At 40.7% G+C, this 16264-nt stretch overlaps 1 protein-coding gene and 1 long non-coding RNA gene across 3 annotated transcripts in view; one reads left to right on the top strand and one right to left on the bottom strand.

Moving 5' to 3' along the window:
- The window catches only part of LOC112158458, a 12511-nt gene extending 1735 nt beyond the window's left edge, over positions 1–10776 (bottom strand). The window contains exons 1-4 of one of the 2 annotated variants that reach the window (XR_002921313.2): positions 10153–10776; positions 6512–6725; positions 3362–3455; positions 2831–2927 (exon numbers count right to left, since the gene is read on the bottom strand). This is a non-coding gene — a long non-coding RNA (uncharacterized LOC112158458). Of the gene's footprint in view, positions 1–2830; positions 2928–3361; positions 3456–6511; positions 6726–6805; positions 7936–10152 lie in introns of those variants that run through there. The other variant, XR_002921312.2, reaches the window with a different exon arrangement.
- Positions 10777–11030: 254 nt separating this feature from the next.
- hey2 (hes-related family bHLH transcription factor with YRPW motif 2) lies at positions 11031–16079 on the top strand. The gene is made up of 5 exons (XM_024291845.2): positions 11031–11403; positions 13392–13470; positions 13555–13638; positions 14855–14936; positions 15205–16079. The coding sequence occupies exons 1-5, from the start codon at positions 11318–11320 to the stop codon at positions 15666–15668; spliced, it is 795 nt and encodes a 264-aa protein (XP_024147613.1). The 5' UTR covers positions 11031–11317; the 3' UTR covers positions 15669–16079.
- The last annotated feature ends 185 nt before the right edge of the window (positions 16080–16264 follow it).

Raw genomic sequence — 16264 nt, forward strand, 5'->3', positions numbered from 1 at the left:
CGACTAATAAATGACTGTTAAAATTGGGTTCAACATTTAAAAACAATCATAGACCAGAACTTTGGACGTCAGCAACTACATGCCAACTGAGAATAATCCAGTTTTGGTCCATGTAAAGAAATAATAATAAATTAAATCTAACTAAGAGCTTTATGTGGAATTTAACCCTTTAACACCTGAGATGTTGCCAGTGATGCTTAAACACAAGATCTTTAACATACTGTAACTGTTCAACCATTAACACGATAATTCCAGTAGATTGTGAAGGAGAAAAGCGGCAGTTACCGCCACTTTTCTCCTTCATAACCTACGACTTATATTTACTACTGGATTGTTAGCAGTTGAAAAATGACTGTAAATCAAAGAACATAAACACTGGATCTCCGGTGTTAAAGGGTTAAAAAAAATACTAAATAAAGATAATATTAATGATTTTGTCCTACAAGAATGTTTTTATCACAATTTTACAGAATTAAGTTCCTACATTTTAATCTACTTTATCAGCCTACGATCTAAAAGTTTTTAAATCTAAGATTTAATCAACAAAAACAACAATATCTAATAATAAAATAAGGTGATCAATAAAAACATCTGTGCGTAAAAAACATGTTTTTTTTTTTTTTTTCCTGACCAGAAATTTCAAGCATTTTTTAACTTTCAGGTTGAATTTTTAAACCCAAACAACCTGAATTTTCACTAATCTTCTGAACTTTGGATACCCTCCATGGAGATTGTTTCTCCATTGTTTTCAGTCTTTTCTTCATCATCCAAAGTATCCTCATGGTCACTTAAAACACTACAGTCATCCTCGTTCTCTTCATTCTCCGAGAGATCCTGAAGGTTTTCGCTTGAACTGAAGGAATCATCTTCCTCTTTATCTTCTTCAGCCAATGAAGCGCAAAGCAAACTTTCAGAGGCTTGAACAGGTTTTATGGCGACTGCTCCCTCTTTGGGTTTATTCCTTTCTTCGTCTTCAGAAGTATTGCTCAAGTCTTCACTTGAAAAGAGGAACTCCTCTTCCTCTTCATCTCCTGAAGAGTTTTTGTCTGGAAGGACAAACCGGACTTTCTTTTTGCCTTTCGAAGAATCCTTTAAGGGTTTACTCGATAAGACGAACTCGTCTTCCGAAGAATCTTCCAAATTATCTTTGAAGTCCTTCTTCGAAAAGATAAACTCTGCAATATCTTCATCATCTTCAGAGATATTGCTTAAGTCTTCACTTGAAAAGAGGAACTCCTCTTCCTCTTCATCTCCTGAAGAGTTTTTGTCTGGAAGGACAAAACGGACTTTCTTTTTTCCTTTTGAAGAATCCTTAAGGTCTTTATGTGAGAAGAGAAACTCGTCTTCTGAAGAATCTTCCAAATGATCTTTCAAGTCTTTCTTTGAAAAGAGAAACTCAGCAATGTCTTCATCATCTGAAGAATGGTGCAGTTCATCACTTGGAAAGAGGAACTCAGAAGATGATAAAGAGTCATCTTCCGACGTTTGTGGGAAGTCAGCACTGGAAAAGAGAAACTCGTCGTCTTCTTCACCTTCCTCAAACGGTGAAGAGGAAGAAGGATTGGGACTAGCATCTTCTTTAGCCAATGCCCGGCAGGAAGGGGTTTGGATATCTTCAGTGGAGGCAGTTCCTTCTTTGTGTCCACTTTCTTCCTCATCTTTCTTAGACAAGGGAAGACTTTCAAATGATTGGAAGCCTTTGATGGAGACTATTTCTTGGTCCTCAGGAATGCTCCAAGAGTCTTCCTCACAGCTAAAATACCCGATTTCGTCATCGCTCCAAGAGTCTTCCTCGCAGCTAAAATACTCGATGTCTTCATCGTCGTTTGGCTGCGGTTTCAGCTCTGAAATCTCAGTTTCCAAGTCTTTTTTGACCTCCTCCAGGCGGTATCTTTCGCCACTCAATCTGGGCAGGTCCTGCCTCATTCGGTCCTGTTCCTGGAGTTTTTTCTGAAGCAGCTTTTTGAGAGCTGGGATCTCCAGTTCCAAAGTCTTGAACCGTTTCAGCTCTAGTTTGTAATCTTTCTCCAGATTTGCTTGACTGTCCACCTTCCTCTGTAGTTTTTTCAGGTCATCAAGCAAAGCTGCAGATTGACTTTTCATGGCTTTCCGTTCAGATTTGACTCTCTTCTGCTCTAGTTTCAGCTGTTTCGGTTCCCAAAGTTTAGATTGAAGAACCTCCATTTCGTCTTTGATACTTTGTATGTTTTTAGAGAAATTAGCAGTTTCCTGCTTTACTTTTTCACATTTCTCGTGGATTTTCATTTGCTCCTCCACTTTCTCGTTCATTTTTTTCAATTCTTTAGCCAATTCTTTGTTTTCCTGAGAAGCCGCCTTCCATTCGTCCTTCAGTTTTTTGTGGCTCGTTTTCAAATGTTTCACGCCTGGCAGATTTTCGCCGACTTCGTCGATCTGCCTTCGTATATAGGCGTTCAGCTCGAACAGATCCAGCATAATGCGGTTTAATTCTTCGAGAGACATTTTAACGTTTGGTAGAATTTTTTAAAAGTCTTAAATCCTTAAGTGATAACACTGTCTTGTGTGCTTCTGTAAAGTCCTTTCTCTGACTCTTGTGGCGATCTGGAGATTCCTGACTAGGATTACAACTCTAGGATAACTACAATGACATAAGATGACGTTTTTACGCCGAGCATCATGGCGTAAAAAAGCATCACCGCGACACTCAATGACGTATGTGCGCATATGTGTTTCCGTTCATGCGCATGCGCACATCTTTAAACCCCGGGAAATCAAAATAAAGTTGTTTTTTTCCCGGTATTTTGGCAATCGTCGTTACACTAAGCGAAGTTTGCAGATCAAATACACTTACCTGATGTTTAGATGTCTCTCTTAAACTTGATCGCGCTGGAAACGGACTGGAGGCTCCGCCCGCCGCGGTGCATCATGGGAGCTCTGATTTGTAGTTCCTATCGTGTTTGTAAAGCAGAAATACATTGCTGATGTAAATATGCTGACGGGGGGAATAAGAAGACTAATTTGTTCTTTAAATTAAAAAACGTTCATGGAGAACAAACATAATAACTAAAATCTGTGATCATTAGATAAATAAAACTTGAATTGATCCTAATAAGGGAAAATTATACAGATCAAGTCTGTAAATCACATTTTTCTCTTACTAAATTGTTAATTTAATCAAACAATAACATTTATTTAACAACTTTTACACCATGACACAGACAGAAAATGAGACCTGTGGTTTTAAATAAAAGGAAGATAAAGTATTTGTTGAACTTTATCTTTATTTCTGAAAGAACATTAAAACATTTATCATGATTGATGTAAAAGTTAGGAAACATTGCACTTAGAGAGATATGGATAAAATAATATAATGTTGACGTACCAGGAGAGAGCTTCTCTCCTCCGTCTTCCCGCTCTCATCCTGACTTCTCCATCATAGACTTCCTCATCCGAACCCAGCTCCTCTTCCTCCAGACCTACAGACACAAAGCAGCTCCTTCTCCTTCTCAAACATTTCTGTCTCTTCTTTGAAATGTTTGGAGTCTGATTAAGTTGTGTCCAGTAGGTGTCGCTATCTATCTTCATGTCAGCAGAATGGATTCAGGTTTCTGCTGGAAGGACAGTTTTCTGTTGCTGTAAGATGTGGATGGAAGTGTTTTATCCCGGAAAACAACAGTTCAGTTTGTGTAGCGCATCAGACGGTCATTCTGATGTTACACATTCAGGATTAGTTTGTGAAACCACACAAAATGTTTTCAGAATCTAAATTCGTCGTTTATATTTACAAATTATTCCTTAATAATCCATAAATCCCTCAATCATTCATCATAACAACGATGGAGCTCACTAAAATGTTACATTTCTTTATTAATGTTGTTCTGCTGTAATAATAAAATGTTTCTCACAAATATGCTTGTCACCAGGATTACACACACCACACTGTGAGGAACTGGACTTAAACAGGAAGAGATTTAAAAACAAAAGTGTAAAAACAAAAACGCACAATAATTATTTACAAGATTTACTAGAATAATTTGTAAAAAATGAATCAACACAACAGAAAACTGGAAAACTAAATGAAGGACATTTATTTATTGTGGAGCTTCTAATTTGAAATTCTTCCGTTGCTCACAGCTTCACTTCGTCTAACGTAAAACTGAATCTTTTGCAGACCGACGTTTCTGCATCCATGAACCCCATTTATTCACCGTTATAATAAATGTGTGCGGCTGCGGGTTAGAGGCCGCGACCGGCGTGGGATCCACCACAATAAGAGCCTGTGTGGCTGCAGCAGGGGGCAGGAGGAGGGCAGAAAGTCCGGTCAAACACCCCTGGGACAGCAGAGGAACGGTGGGAAGGAGGGGGCGGAGCCGAGACCCTCCCACCTGTCCTGACTGTCCTGCAGCTCACCTGGAAGAGTTCAGAGATTCTAAAAACTCCTTTTTGTTTCAGAATGTAACAAATGAAAGGGCTAGAAATATGATATTTATAGAAATTAAAAGTTAGAATAAATGGAAATTATTTAATTGGCATTTGGACGCTGTAGTTACTTTAACTCATTTTTGGATGATAATAGTTTGATTTTAACCCAATTTATTGTTTCTATTTATTTTTTCCTTTGAGTTAAAATAACCCAAAAAAGAGTTTGGATTAAAAACAATCCAACTTGTTTTATTTACATTGTTTTTCTTTTAGTGAAATTGAAAATCGATCATTAAATACCTGTGGCAATGACAAATAAAGATATCTATCTATCTATCTAAAACTGTGAGTAGTTTAAAACTTCTGTAAGAACAGGTTCAATGTTCAGAAGTTGCAAAAAGGAAGAACTTTAAGGGCAAATTGTTCTTTTAAAATACAAAATATGTAAAAAAAATCTGTTTGAAATGAAGTTTTCTTCCTCTGAGGATCAGGGATCATTTGTTCTGATCTCTTTTGGATCCAGAAGGAGTTTTCACGCGTCACAGATCAGAGAAGACGTTTCCCGTCCGTCAGCTTCACACTAGTGGTAAATCTAGCCGATAATCTTACACAAGCCTCCCACCGCGGCGTGAGGACGACCGGCTCGGTCTCTGCAGAAACTCCGGCGAACAATGAGCGTCTGTCAGCAGCTCTGAAGAATAACACTCTTTCACTGCAGCATCACACAATCCTCCTTTCATCCTCCAGCTCTTCCTCTGAGCTTCATCCTCATCATCATCATCATTAATTTGGAGTTCTGCATAAAAGCTTTTATGCGGTTTATTTACCAGAAACTACATTTATTTCCTTTTTCAAGCCTTTTATTTAAACCTAATCCTCCTGAAAAGCGGAGGGTGAGGCCTCAGCCACAGTCTCTGTTTTCCCAGGGAACACAGGGATGAAGCGCTGGGAGAGCTGGGGGAGTCAGAGATCAGCTGATCACGCGTGTGAGCGTGTGCGGTGACCAGCAGGTCTTTCCCACACCCACCGTCTCTGTTTAGAAAGCGAGGAACACACCAGGAATGTGGCGCCCACGGTGGAGGACGGCGAGATGGAGGAGAGCCTGCAGATCAGAGCTCAGTCTGAAATGTGGATTCAGTCTGATGCCGTTCACAGTTAACCAGAAACAACGACAGACGTTTGTTAAAACTTATTATCATGTTTCATCTCAAACTGTGGATTCACATCTGGATCATGTGATGTTTTCCAGGTTTTTCCTAATTAAAGGTTAAAAGTTTGAAACGTTTATCTTCAAAAAATCATCTGTGAACATTTTGATACTAAACTCGCATAAGTTTGCTGAAAGTGCTAACAGATATTCACGAATTTCTTGAAAAACTGCAAAATTACAAACATCTTAAAATGCTTCGAACATATGAAAACCAAAAGTACTAGCATGAATGTCTCAAATGTGCTGAACATTTTGATACCAAACTTGCATAATTTGTAGAAAGTACACAAAGTATTATAAGAATTTCTTGAAAAATCACAAAAATTGTGAACAATTTTAAAATGCATGTCAGATATGAACATTAGATAACAGCTGATTGGATTAAGTGAAGGTCGTCATCCTTCTGTAGGAGCTTTGAGAATGTGAGTGTTGATCTGCTCTGAGTGCTGAGGTGAGACTAAAGCTGAGCAGAACGTCTGCAGAACACGGCGCCTCTCACCTCCAGCATCATCTGCTGCTGGTTCTGACACCAGCAGGAAGCCTCTGCAGACGAGGAACCACGTCGGTCAGACAGAACACCTCACGCTGGAGGGAATTTCCTACATTTTTGAATCTCGTTTGGTTTCACTTAAAGTTTTGTTTGTAGTCTTTACATAACATTTCTTCAGCTTCTCACTTTAGATTCTCTTTATTAGGATATTAGTTTTGTTTTTTTATTTAAAAATATATTCAAATGTCTGAATCTAAAGCTATTTTCAGTGTTGATCTAAACTATTTAATTGGTTTGAAACTTCATCCAATTATTTACTTTCAGCTCTTATTTTGAAGTTCTGTAAAAGGACCAAGTCTTCCTTCTTTTCTGGAGTGGCAGCGGTTCTCCTGTGACCGTCTGCTGCTCACCTGTCAGTCATCCAGGTCCAATCGGGCCGGTGGTGGAGGTGTCGGAGCTGCTGACAGGCATGCTCCACAATCTGGCCTTCAGCCGACACGTCTCCTTCCCAGACGCTGCAGATTCCAGAGAGCTCCCGGACTCTTGTGAGGACGCGTTGACGTGCTCGAAGACGAAAACCTCTCCGGCTCTCCTTCAGCCTTTCCACAGCTGCTGCTTCAGCTTCTGTGGAGGAAACGAGGCCGACTCATCTCGGTCAGAATCACCAGAGTACTTCATTCATTTAGTTTAGGACTGACACGAACCATTATTTTAACAGTCGACTGATCCTCATGCAGCCCCGGAGTGCACAGGGGTCGACCTCCAGCCCTGGAGGGCCGTGTCCAACATGTTTTCAACCAAGCTGCCATAGAAGCTTCTTATTGGCTAAACACGCCTGATTTTTACTCAGAAAACATCAGAACTGAAGGTCACGTTGAAGAACATCAGCAGGTTCTTCTTCCCTCAAGTCAAAACGCTTTTCTTCAGACTTTCTGTCAGAAAGTTCTCAGCCGTTTTTCTCCTCGCTTACTGCTCAACCTTTATTTAGAAGGGAGGTGGAGGACAGGTCAGAGGTCAAGTGAGAGTTGAAAGGACCCTACACAGTGATAACCCCTGGAGTGTCTGTGCTCCTCCGGCTTCAGCCTCACAGAAAGGCAGAATGTCCGTCACGTTTTTACTCTACTTCCTGTTGGGAAGCGGAGGAGGCGGAGTCAGGGACAGGAAGGTGGTGGAGCGGCGCTGCACCTGCAGGTTGGTCTGCAGGCTTCATCACAACAAGACTATTATGAGAGGCATTGATTCAGTCTGTGGGAGTGCATCAAAGACAATCTGTCCCCAGAGACATGAATGAAGGCTTCACCAGGAGGCAGCGTTTGACAGAATCAGTTAAGGATCAAATAAAGAAGTTTTAAAACTAATCGTTGAGGAATTAGGACTTTCTGGAGGTTCTATTTAGAAAACTGAACTAATAAAGTGAAACAGTAAAGATGCTAACTTTGATTGAAGCCTCATTTTTATTTTCTCTCTAATAACTTCCTGCAGAGCAGTGAGCATCTTCAACTCAACCACTGAAGTCTGGGTTCAAATCCAAACTTTGGGATGAATAAACGCCGTCCAGCTCATTTCAGGTTTTGTTTGTCACTCAACAAGACACCGCTGTAACCCTTGGAACCCAAAAACAGTTTTCTTCTGATTTTTAAAGGTTAATTTGACAATTTGGGTTTTTTGTTCATTTTGGGAAGCACCAATGAACAGCAGCCAAAATAAGAAAAATATTAAAAAATAATCATATTAAAGCTGTGAGCATAGCTGACAGGTGCTACTCACCCTTGCCCGTCCCTCTGACCCGCCCTCACTGGCTAAGCGGGTGCTACACGCCCCTCCCCCTCTGGATGGGGGTTGTTTTTTTCAAAATGTCATCTTTTCTGTTGGTTTATCTCCATAGCAACCATTTTAAGTTTTGGTTGTCTGGGGGTGACGAACAGATCTATGTCATTTTTAGAAGAATCGGCATAAATACATTTTTGTATGTCCTTAGCAACAGAGGTTTTTGCTAACCACGCCCACATTGCTAATATGTTCATATCGTATAGGTTACATCATTTCGTTCAGCTCGAGTCAATGAGTTCATGTGTTCAATTTTTACAATATTCCGATGAGCAAAACGGAAACGCTAGCTCACCCTGCTAACACCGTTCAAAATCTACAAACTTTATTTTTATATTTTTTTCCAAAGTTACACTTTAGGAATTAAGAGGCGATTGAAACCCCTTTGGAGGAGTTTACATTTGTGAACCAAAACAAAAGTGTTTTTTTTTATGGGGTAGGGGGTTAAAATAATTGGTGGTGGTTGTTGTAGACTTAACCTGCTGGTGTGAAATTTCACACTTTGCCAGAAAATGGCCGCCAAGCCGTATTGGTCTCACAACAATTTCAAAACTTCCTTTGGATACCCTTAAGACGGTACGGAGCTAAACTGGGGCCAATATTATTTAAAAACCAAACCAAACAAAATAAAAAAGAAATATTGGTGTTTGGCCAAAAAAAAATACAATCTCCAAAACTTTTTGCTATTCTAAAATAAACTTCAATGTAATATAAAATAACCTCAAATGTTGCTTTTTAGGTTTTAACAGTGATTGGGTTGGGGGGCAGACGGGCGGCGAGCACAACTCCTGCTGAGAATAATACTCCACTTCCTCCCATTTACACCACACACGGCGTGTAAACACTCGTGCAACCTTCAGCGGCTCTCTCTTGTTCTGGAAGGATTTCCGACCCACGACCCCCACGCTCCCTGAGATACGGCCCCCCCACACCCAGATATTCCTGCTTTAGGACGGTCCTGTTTGTCCTTCATGACCTCCAGCACCAATGAAGCCCTGATAGGATCTGAACTCTCAGGCACAAACAGGATGTGACTGCGATAACGCCACGGATCTGACCGTTTGAGCTCATGTTCTTTGGCTCCTCCTACTACTCTGTAAAAAGAGAAATGTTGGATCAATTAACAAAAGTTCTGTAATTTGATACAGTTTCTTTCTAAATTTTTGCTAGCGTGGCAAACTGGCAAAGGCAGCGTTCCCTTGTTGCTCGTACATTTTTTTTAATTGGAAAATGGAAACATTTCATAGTTACTTGGGTCAAGCTGAATGAACTGATAAAAAATGTCTCCGTTGCTAAGGAAATCCAAAAATGTACTTTTGCAGATTCTTCTAAAAAAGACACCGATCTGCTCATCACCTCTAGGTGACCAAAACATTTAATGGTTGCTATGGAGATAAACCAACAGAAAAGACGCCATTTTGAAATTAAGTGATTTTTGTGTGTCATTCAATGCCGCTCATAGCTTCAATTAGATTTCTGCTCCTCTATAAAAGCTTGAAGAGGGGAAAAAAGAGTAAGTGCTGGATGGTCTTTAACACTCACGTTCATCAAGTCGCTTCTCTACAAATATTGTCTTTAAAATAAATGAACTTTTCACAAATTTATGTTAGAAATCCCTAAACTTTACCCTGGAAAACATGTTTAAATGCTTAAAGTCACTTAAAATCTTTTTTCTCATATTATTTTCATCTTCTGAAGTAAAAACAAGATCCAGATCAACATTAACATTTTTCAAAACAAATAGTATTTTTGCCACTTTACTTTTAGTGTGATGTCCAGGAAAAAAAACGTAGAAATCTAAGTGAGATACTTTTTTCATTTTTGTTTCAAGACTCCTTTTTTTATTAGTACAGACTATAAATGTGTCTTTCCAAATTAAATAAAAGTCTATTATAACTACTATGAGACAGATATTTAATTTTCATTTTTTATATTCCTCCAATAAATGTTTTAGATTTCTTTCTGAACAAAAACCATGGTGTCGTCTGCAAAAAGAATGACTTTCAATACATTTCAATGCGTGTGAGGAGAAATATGTGGAGTTTGTGGTTCTTTATCTGGACATTAAAGACGATGGACGAACCGGAAATCCGTTTGGAGGAAATCAGACGAGGTGATACACTGGTGGAAGAAGCAGATGAAAAGACAGACGCCTGTGTGTGTGTGTTTGTGTGTGTGTGTCTGTGTGTGTGTGTTTGTGTGTGTGTTTGTGTGTCTCTCTCACACGATGATTGGGTTTCAGCCTGGATCTGTGGGAAAGTCTGACTCGGACAGCAGCCTTTTCCAAACACACAACGCGTGAAGCTCCTCCTTTCTCCTCGTGTCCGACTCCTGAAGCAGCTCCTGCTGTCGGTCTGTAGGCGACACAACGCTGTGACGACGGCAGAACAACAACAAAAAACATGAGATCCAAAGGCTGATGCTCCAGAGGACCAACGGTGTTTGTGGAGCTTCAGCTGGGATGTTCGGAAAAGTTCTCCGTCATAAATATGTGCTATCAAACATTCATGGAGCTCCCACATCAGGATGGGAGTTTGGACCAACCGTTTTCTGACTGCAAATACAGTTTCTATCTCTAAAATACATTTTTAGATGTTATGTGGCCGGTGTGTAATTTTCTCCATTAACTTTTGAAAAAAAAAATGTTTAGCATCAAGAAGCCAAAAACCAAATTAAAGCGGCCAATGAGCTGTAATAGAAACGCATTTAGGAGCTGAAAGCATTGAAGAAATATCAAATCTCTGGTTAAACACACACAAAACACCACAAAACGTTCACGCAGAAATCCAAACCTTCACAAAAAGCCACAAAATAACCACAAATACAAGAAAGGAGCTGAAAACCTCTTAAAACTGCACAAAAAACGTTTGGAAGACTCAAAAACGAGCAAAAATAAGGCTGAGACATCAAAGGAGATCAAAGGCATCACGTGACGACATGAAAGGCAGGTTTTAGATTTATGGGTTAACAGTTTGACAGTATGAAACCTGTTTCTCCAAGATCTTCTAGTTCCCACGCGCGTGCGCTCACTCACGTGGGCAGTTCCTGGGTTTGTGAGCGCGCGCGCGCGGCTCTCATGCAGGCTCTGTGGGAAAGCAGGAGCAGCAGAGAGGAGGAGAAGGAGAAGAAGGAGAGGAGGACACACCGGGCGCGAGCGCAGCTGACCCGCCCTCCTTACTGAACCTGCAGCAGAACTTCTGTAGAACTCTGACATCTTTGGAATGCTCCACCAGTCAGCTGACCAGCATCCGAGCTTCTGCTGGACTTGATTTTCATTTCATTTTGAATGACTTCCCCGCAAACTCCTTCAGGAGGGAGTTCGAGTTTGTGCACCCTCTCCTCTCGCACCTGCGGCCTCCGCGTGGGGGCAGGTGAGTCGCTCGCGCGCCATGAAGCGGCCTCGTGCGGACTGCAGCCCCGTGGAGAGTGACGTGGACGAGACCATCCGGGAGGGGAAGCAGCAGATCTTCTCAGGGCGAGTTCTGGTTTTATTTAAAATCACAACAACAAAAAAAAGTAAAAAAATAAAAATAAAAAACAAATCTGTTATTTTATTCTGAATCCGCTTCCTCTAAAGATTTAAAGCTGATTATTATAACTTAATTTAAATAATAACTAACCGGGTGGATGTTTTTTAACCTGTTTTAACACCTGAAAGTCTGCATAAAACATTCAATTAAATCTGTTTTCTCAGGTAAAGTGAAGTAAACTGTTTTGAGGCTCTTGTCCTTCAGGGAGTCACGTGATCAACCCTAGAGGTCATGAGGTGATGATGAGGGACCCACACCTTCATCTTTATCCTTCACTTATATTGATTTGTTATTGTAAATCTCTCTTAAAATGTTAAATATCAGTCAAAATGTGGACAGTTTTAAAAACAACATGAAACTAAACAACAATAAATGAAATAAAATAAGGTCCAATGTCTCTCTTGTTCAAAAGATGATTAAAATAAGAAAGGAGAAAATGCAAATGTTCAAAAATATTCTTTTAAAATGTTTCATACAATTTTTAATGTTGAAAATAGAAATAAACACATTTTAATGTCAATAATATAAATAATATTACTGTAATCCTTAAAAATTCAGTAATCAATTTCTTGACATGATCAATAGACGTTTTACTACTTAAACACATAAAAATAGGCTTTGATAAGTTATAAATATACATTAAATGTCCTTTTTTAAAGAAATGTTAAAGTTGAGACTGTTTTTGCAGAATGTACAGCATTAATTTAATATTTTACTTATTGTATTCCTATTTTGTTGGTTTGCTTCATTTCAGACTTTTAAAATAAAGATATTTTCAAACAGAGCTGCACGGTGGTGCAGTGGTTAGCGCTCTTGCCTCACAGCGAGAAGGCCCCGGTTCGAATCCCGGCTGGGACCTTTCTGTGTGGAGTTTGCATGTTCTCCCCGTGCATGCGTGGGTTTTCACCGGGGACTCCGGCTTCCTCCCACCGTCCAAAAACATGCTTCATAGGTTAATTGGTGACTCTAAATTGCCCCTAGGTGTGAATGTGAGAGTGGATGTGTGTGATTGAGGCCCTGAGACAGACTGGAGACCTGTCCAGGGTGAACCCCACTTTCGCCCGTCAGTAGCCGGGATAGGCTCCAGCACCCCGCGACCCCGAAAGGGAAGAAGCGGTCAAGAAAATAGATGGATGGATGGATATTTTCAAAAATTTTAGAACATTAAAGCTTTATTTTAATCTGGTAAACATGCTCTCCCTGATCTAAAGTCCGTCTCACCACCTCCCTGAAATAACTCCTTTATCTCCTCTGAGGAGAGCTTCCCTTCTGGGGCAGCAGTTCTTCTGCTGCTCCTCCAACTGAAGGTTTCTTTGTTTTCATGACGTCGATCTGCTTTGGCTCAAAGATCTCACACAGTCAACTTTCTTGATGTCTGTTTGGGAATTTCGCCTAGCAAAGGGAGTCAACTTTCTCCTGAAAATCAAAATCAGAACTTTGAGGATTAATCCTACATGACTAGTTCATCACAAACCACTTTCTGAGTCTCAGAGATGCTGGAGCCTATCCTATCCACATTTGGGTGAAGGCGGGGTTTACGCTGGACGGTTCACGTCAACAATGAAGAGACAAACTTAAAGTCTGATCTAAAATCATATATTGATTTAAAAACATAAAGAAGCATTACATTTTTTGACAAATTATCTTTTTTATTTCCTTTAAAATAAAAATGTTTCAAAGACATTTTGGAAGCTTTAACTTCTGTCGAGTTATAAAAACATCTCCTCACAACACTTGAAAGATATTTTGGACTCTGGTAAATCTCTCAGCGTCGTTATGGTAACAAGGCAATCAGTGATTTTGTTATAATTCATCCACTGTTTTCTTTTATTTTATCTTTTAAAAAAGTAACTTTTCCACATCTTTCTGTCATGAAAGTACAAACTGGATTTAAACTTAATTAAAAACAGATTTGCTGTTTTCTCTTCTCCAGGTCGGTGAAATCTTCCTTCGTCAGATGTGCGTCTCCAACCACGACCACTCAGGCGATGGCGAGAAAAAGGCGCCGAGGGGTGGGTCTGACTCCTGCAGGATTCAGGTGAAGTGACCGATCGGCTTCGACCTCTGACGGAGTTCGTCATCGTTTTCTCCTCCAGATCATCGAGAAGAGGCGGCGCGACAGAATCAACAGCAGCCTGTCGGAGTTACGGAGTCTGGTCCCCACAGCCTCCGAGAAGCAGGTGAGAGCGAAACGTCGCGGATGTGCACGAGTGAAAACTGGTCTTAGACGTGAGAAAAGTCGTGGTTTTCATGTGGAACTCTGACAGATGTATCACGAATGAACCTCAGTAAAACCACAGCAGGGAGAATTTCTTCACGTCAGAGCTCTGAGCCCCATGATGTCAGCACCACGGACAGCACCGCCACGCTGCGTTCAACGCAGACGGAGCGCAACACGCCTGAACATTTCCTCACATCAGAGCAGTCAATCAGAGATACAGGAACGTGGATACAAATGTAGTAAAACTGTCAAACAGGATTAGCCTGAATTATTATTGAATAATTGAAGTGAAGATTGAAAATTTGAAAGAAAAAAAATGAAAAAATACATATTAAAAACTTGAAGCAAATATTTAATTATAAAAAAAATGAAATCGAATAATTGAAAAATTAATATTAAAAAACATGAAAGAAATATTGCAAATTGGAAAAAAAAAAATAAATTGGAAACTTGAATAAAAAATCTAAAACTGTTACCACTCAGTTGTTTGAGTTTTCGCTGCTGAGCTGCTCCTTTTGAGCTCATCGCCTTACATTTTTTTACACATTTTCCATCTGGTTTTTCATTAACTTTAAGCTGATCCTGATTTGACCCCATATAAAACCTCTCAAAGTTAAAACCCACAAAATGATCCTGCTATCATTTCTGCATCGATCTTTTTCTTTGTCACTGAAATTCCTGCAGATTTGTCTTCATACAGTTTGTCAGAATAATAAATTGAGTTTTTTTGCTGCTAAAATATTTAAAAATAAACCGATTGATGATGCAACTGTCCTTATTCACGACACACTTCTGTCTTATAAATACGGTGTCGTCTGATGTTTATTTCTTTACATGGTTGAAAATAAGAAGTTCATTTTGTGTGATGATTAAAAAGGAAGAAAAAATGACCATTCCTGCAGGTGAGCATCAAACCTTTCACTCAGGTGCAGCTCATTAACAAACTTAAAAGGTGAAACCTGCAAAACTACAACGCAAACGAGAAAAAGTGCACATTTTTGCTCCAGATGTGTTAGAAAATCTTTTTTATTACATGAAAGTCTGGAAGTGCCATTTCATTTGCAAGGAGTTTCAAAATAAAAGTCTTGGTTAAATGGTTTAAACAAAGCAAACCGTCACCACATGGTTCTTCTGCCAGACGAGGATTTCTCAGAGATTCTGCCGTGTTTCATCAGGGTTCATCTAAGCTGGAGAAGGTTGAGATCCTCCAGATGACGGTGGACCATCTGAAGATGCTGCAGGCTGCAGCCGGGGCAGGTAACCACGGCGACGGCTCCTGCAGTTCATACTTTCAAACTCAACTTCAAACTTAACTATGATGATGTAGTTTTTAATGGAGTAGAAATTCACCTCTGATATGTGGGCGGGACTCTTAGCTTGTTGCCCGCCCAGCGCATTTTCTAATTCTCTATTTTTCAAGCAGAAAGTCAAACTAAAATCGATATAAAATCACATTAAATCCTGCTTGGGATCCTCAGACTCCCCCTTTTTTGTTAACCACGCCCTCTCCCCTCCCTCTCTGCAGGTAACCTGGATGGCCCCGCCCTCGCCCTGGACTTCCTGTCTCTGGGCTTCAGGGAGTGCGTGACGGAGGTTTCCCGCTTCCTGGGCGCCGTGGAGGGGCTGGACCCCAGCAGCCCTCTGCATTCCCGCCTCCTCTCCCACCTGACCTCCTGCTCCACCCAGCGCGACACCGCCGCCCTCAAGGCCGCCTCCCATCAGCACCCCCATCCTTACCCGCTCCCCCCTCCCCCCTGGGCCGTAGCCGCCCTGCGTCCTCTGCCGTACGGACTGGGCGGCCTCGCAGACTCCTCCTCTTCGCCTCTCCCCGCCCTCCCCCTCTCGTCGTCGTTTCCGTTCACCCTCCATGGAGGTTTCCCCGTCCTGTCCTCCTTCGCCTGCACTGCTGTGCCCTCCCCTTCATCCCAGACCTCCCTCAGCAGCGGTAAACCCTACCGGCCGTGGGGCACCGAGGTCGGCGCTCTCTGACCCCTCCAGACAGACGGTCCAGCCGTCATTTCTGTGGTCGGAACCACATCCAGCTGATTCACACCAGAGAGTAAACGAAAATACACTTTAACGTCTATTTGAAACTTCACTGTTTTTGTGTTACATAATCAGGAAAATGACATTTAATCCTAATTTTATACCATAAGAATCCTCAGAGGACGACAGAACGATAAAACCAGCATCTTCACCAGAACTTCTCAGCATTGTTCCCAAAAAGTTGTTCAGCATAATAATAACTTTTAAAAGTATTTCTAAATGTCTGCAGTTTCAAAGACTTTATTTTTAATTTCAGCCTAAAATGTAACAGAAATATTCACGTTTGTTTCTCTGACGTCGTGATTTTGGGGCCTTTTCATCGTCTCTAACATAAACGAGACTCCCATCAATGAACTGAAACGTCTTCAGTGTTTTTATTCACCTACTTCAATATTTGCATCAGTTTGATCCAAAGACTCCATCGGGACATCTCCTTAAATATAAAATCAAAAACTAATTCTTCAAACCTGAGAGAACTCCTGCAGCTTTGAAGAACTCAAGTTTTCATCACCGTATTTTGAAGGTTAGAAAAGCATCAT

Source organism: Oryzias melastigma, linkage group LG24, assembly GCF_002922805.2.
Source record: "Oryzias melastigma strain HK-1 linkage group LG24, ASM292280v2, whole genome shotgun sequence".
NCBI lineage: Eukaryota > Metazoa > Chordata > Actinopteri > Beloniformes > Adrianichthyidae > Oryzias > Oryzias melastigma.

What these genes read in the sequence shown, in the direction of transcription:
- hey2 (XM_024291845.2), top strand. Translation starts at nt 11,318, where the DNA reads ATGAAGCGGCCTCGTGCGGACTGCAGCCCCGTGGAGAGTGACGTGGAC. An exon ending in CGAGAAAAAGGCGCCGAGGG is followed by an intron (nt 13,471 to 13,554) that starts GTGGGTCTGACT and finishes TTTCTCCTCCAG; the next exon opens with ATCATCGAGAAGAGGCGGCG. An exon ending in GCAGGCTGCAGCCGGGGCAG is followed by an intron (nt 14,937 to 15,204) that starts GTAACCACGGCG and finishes CCCTCTCTGCAG; the next exon opens with GTAACCTGGATGGCCCCGCC.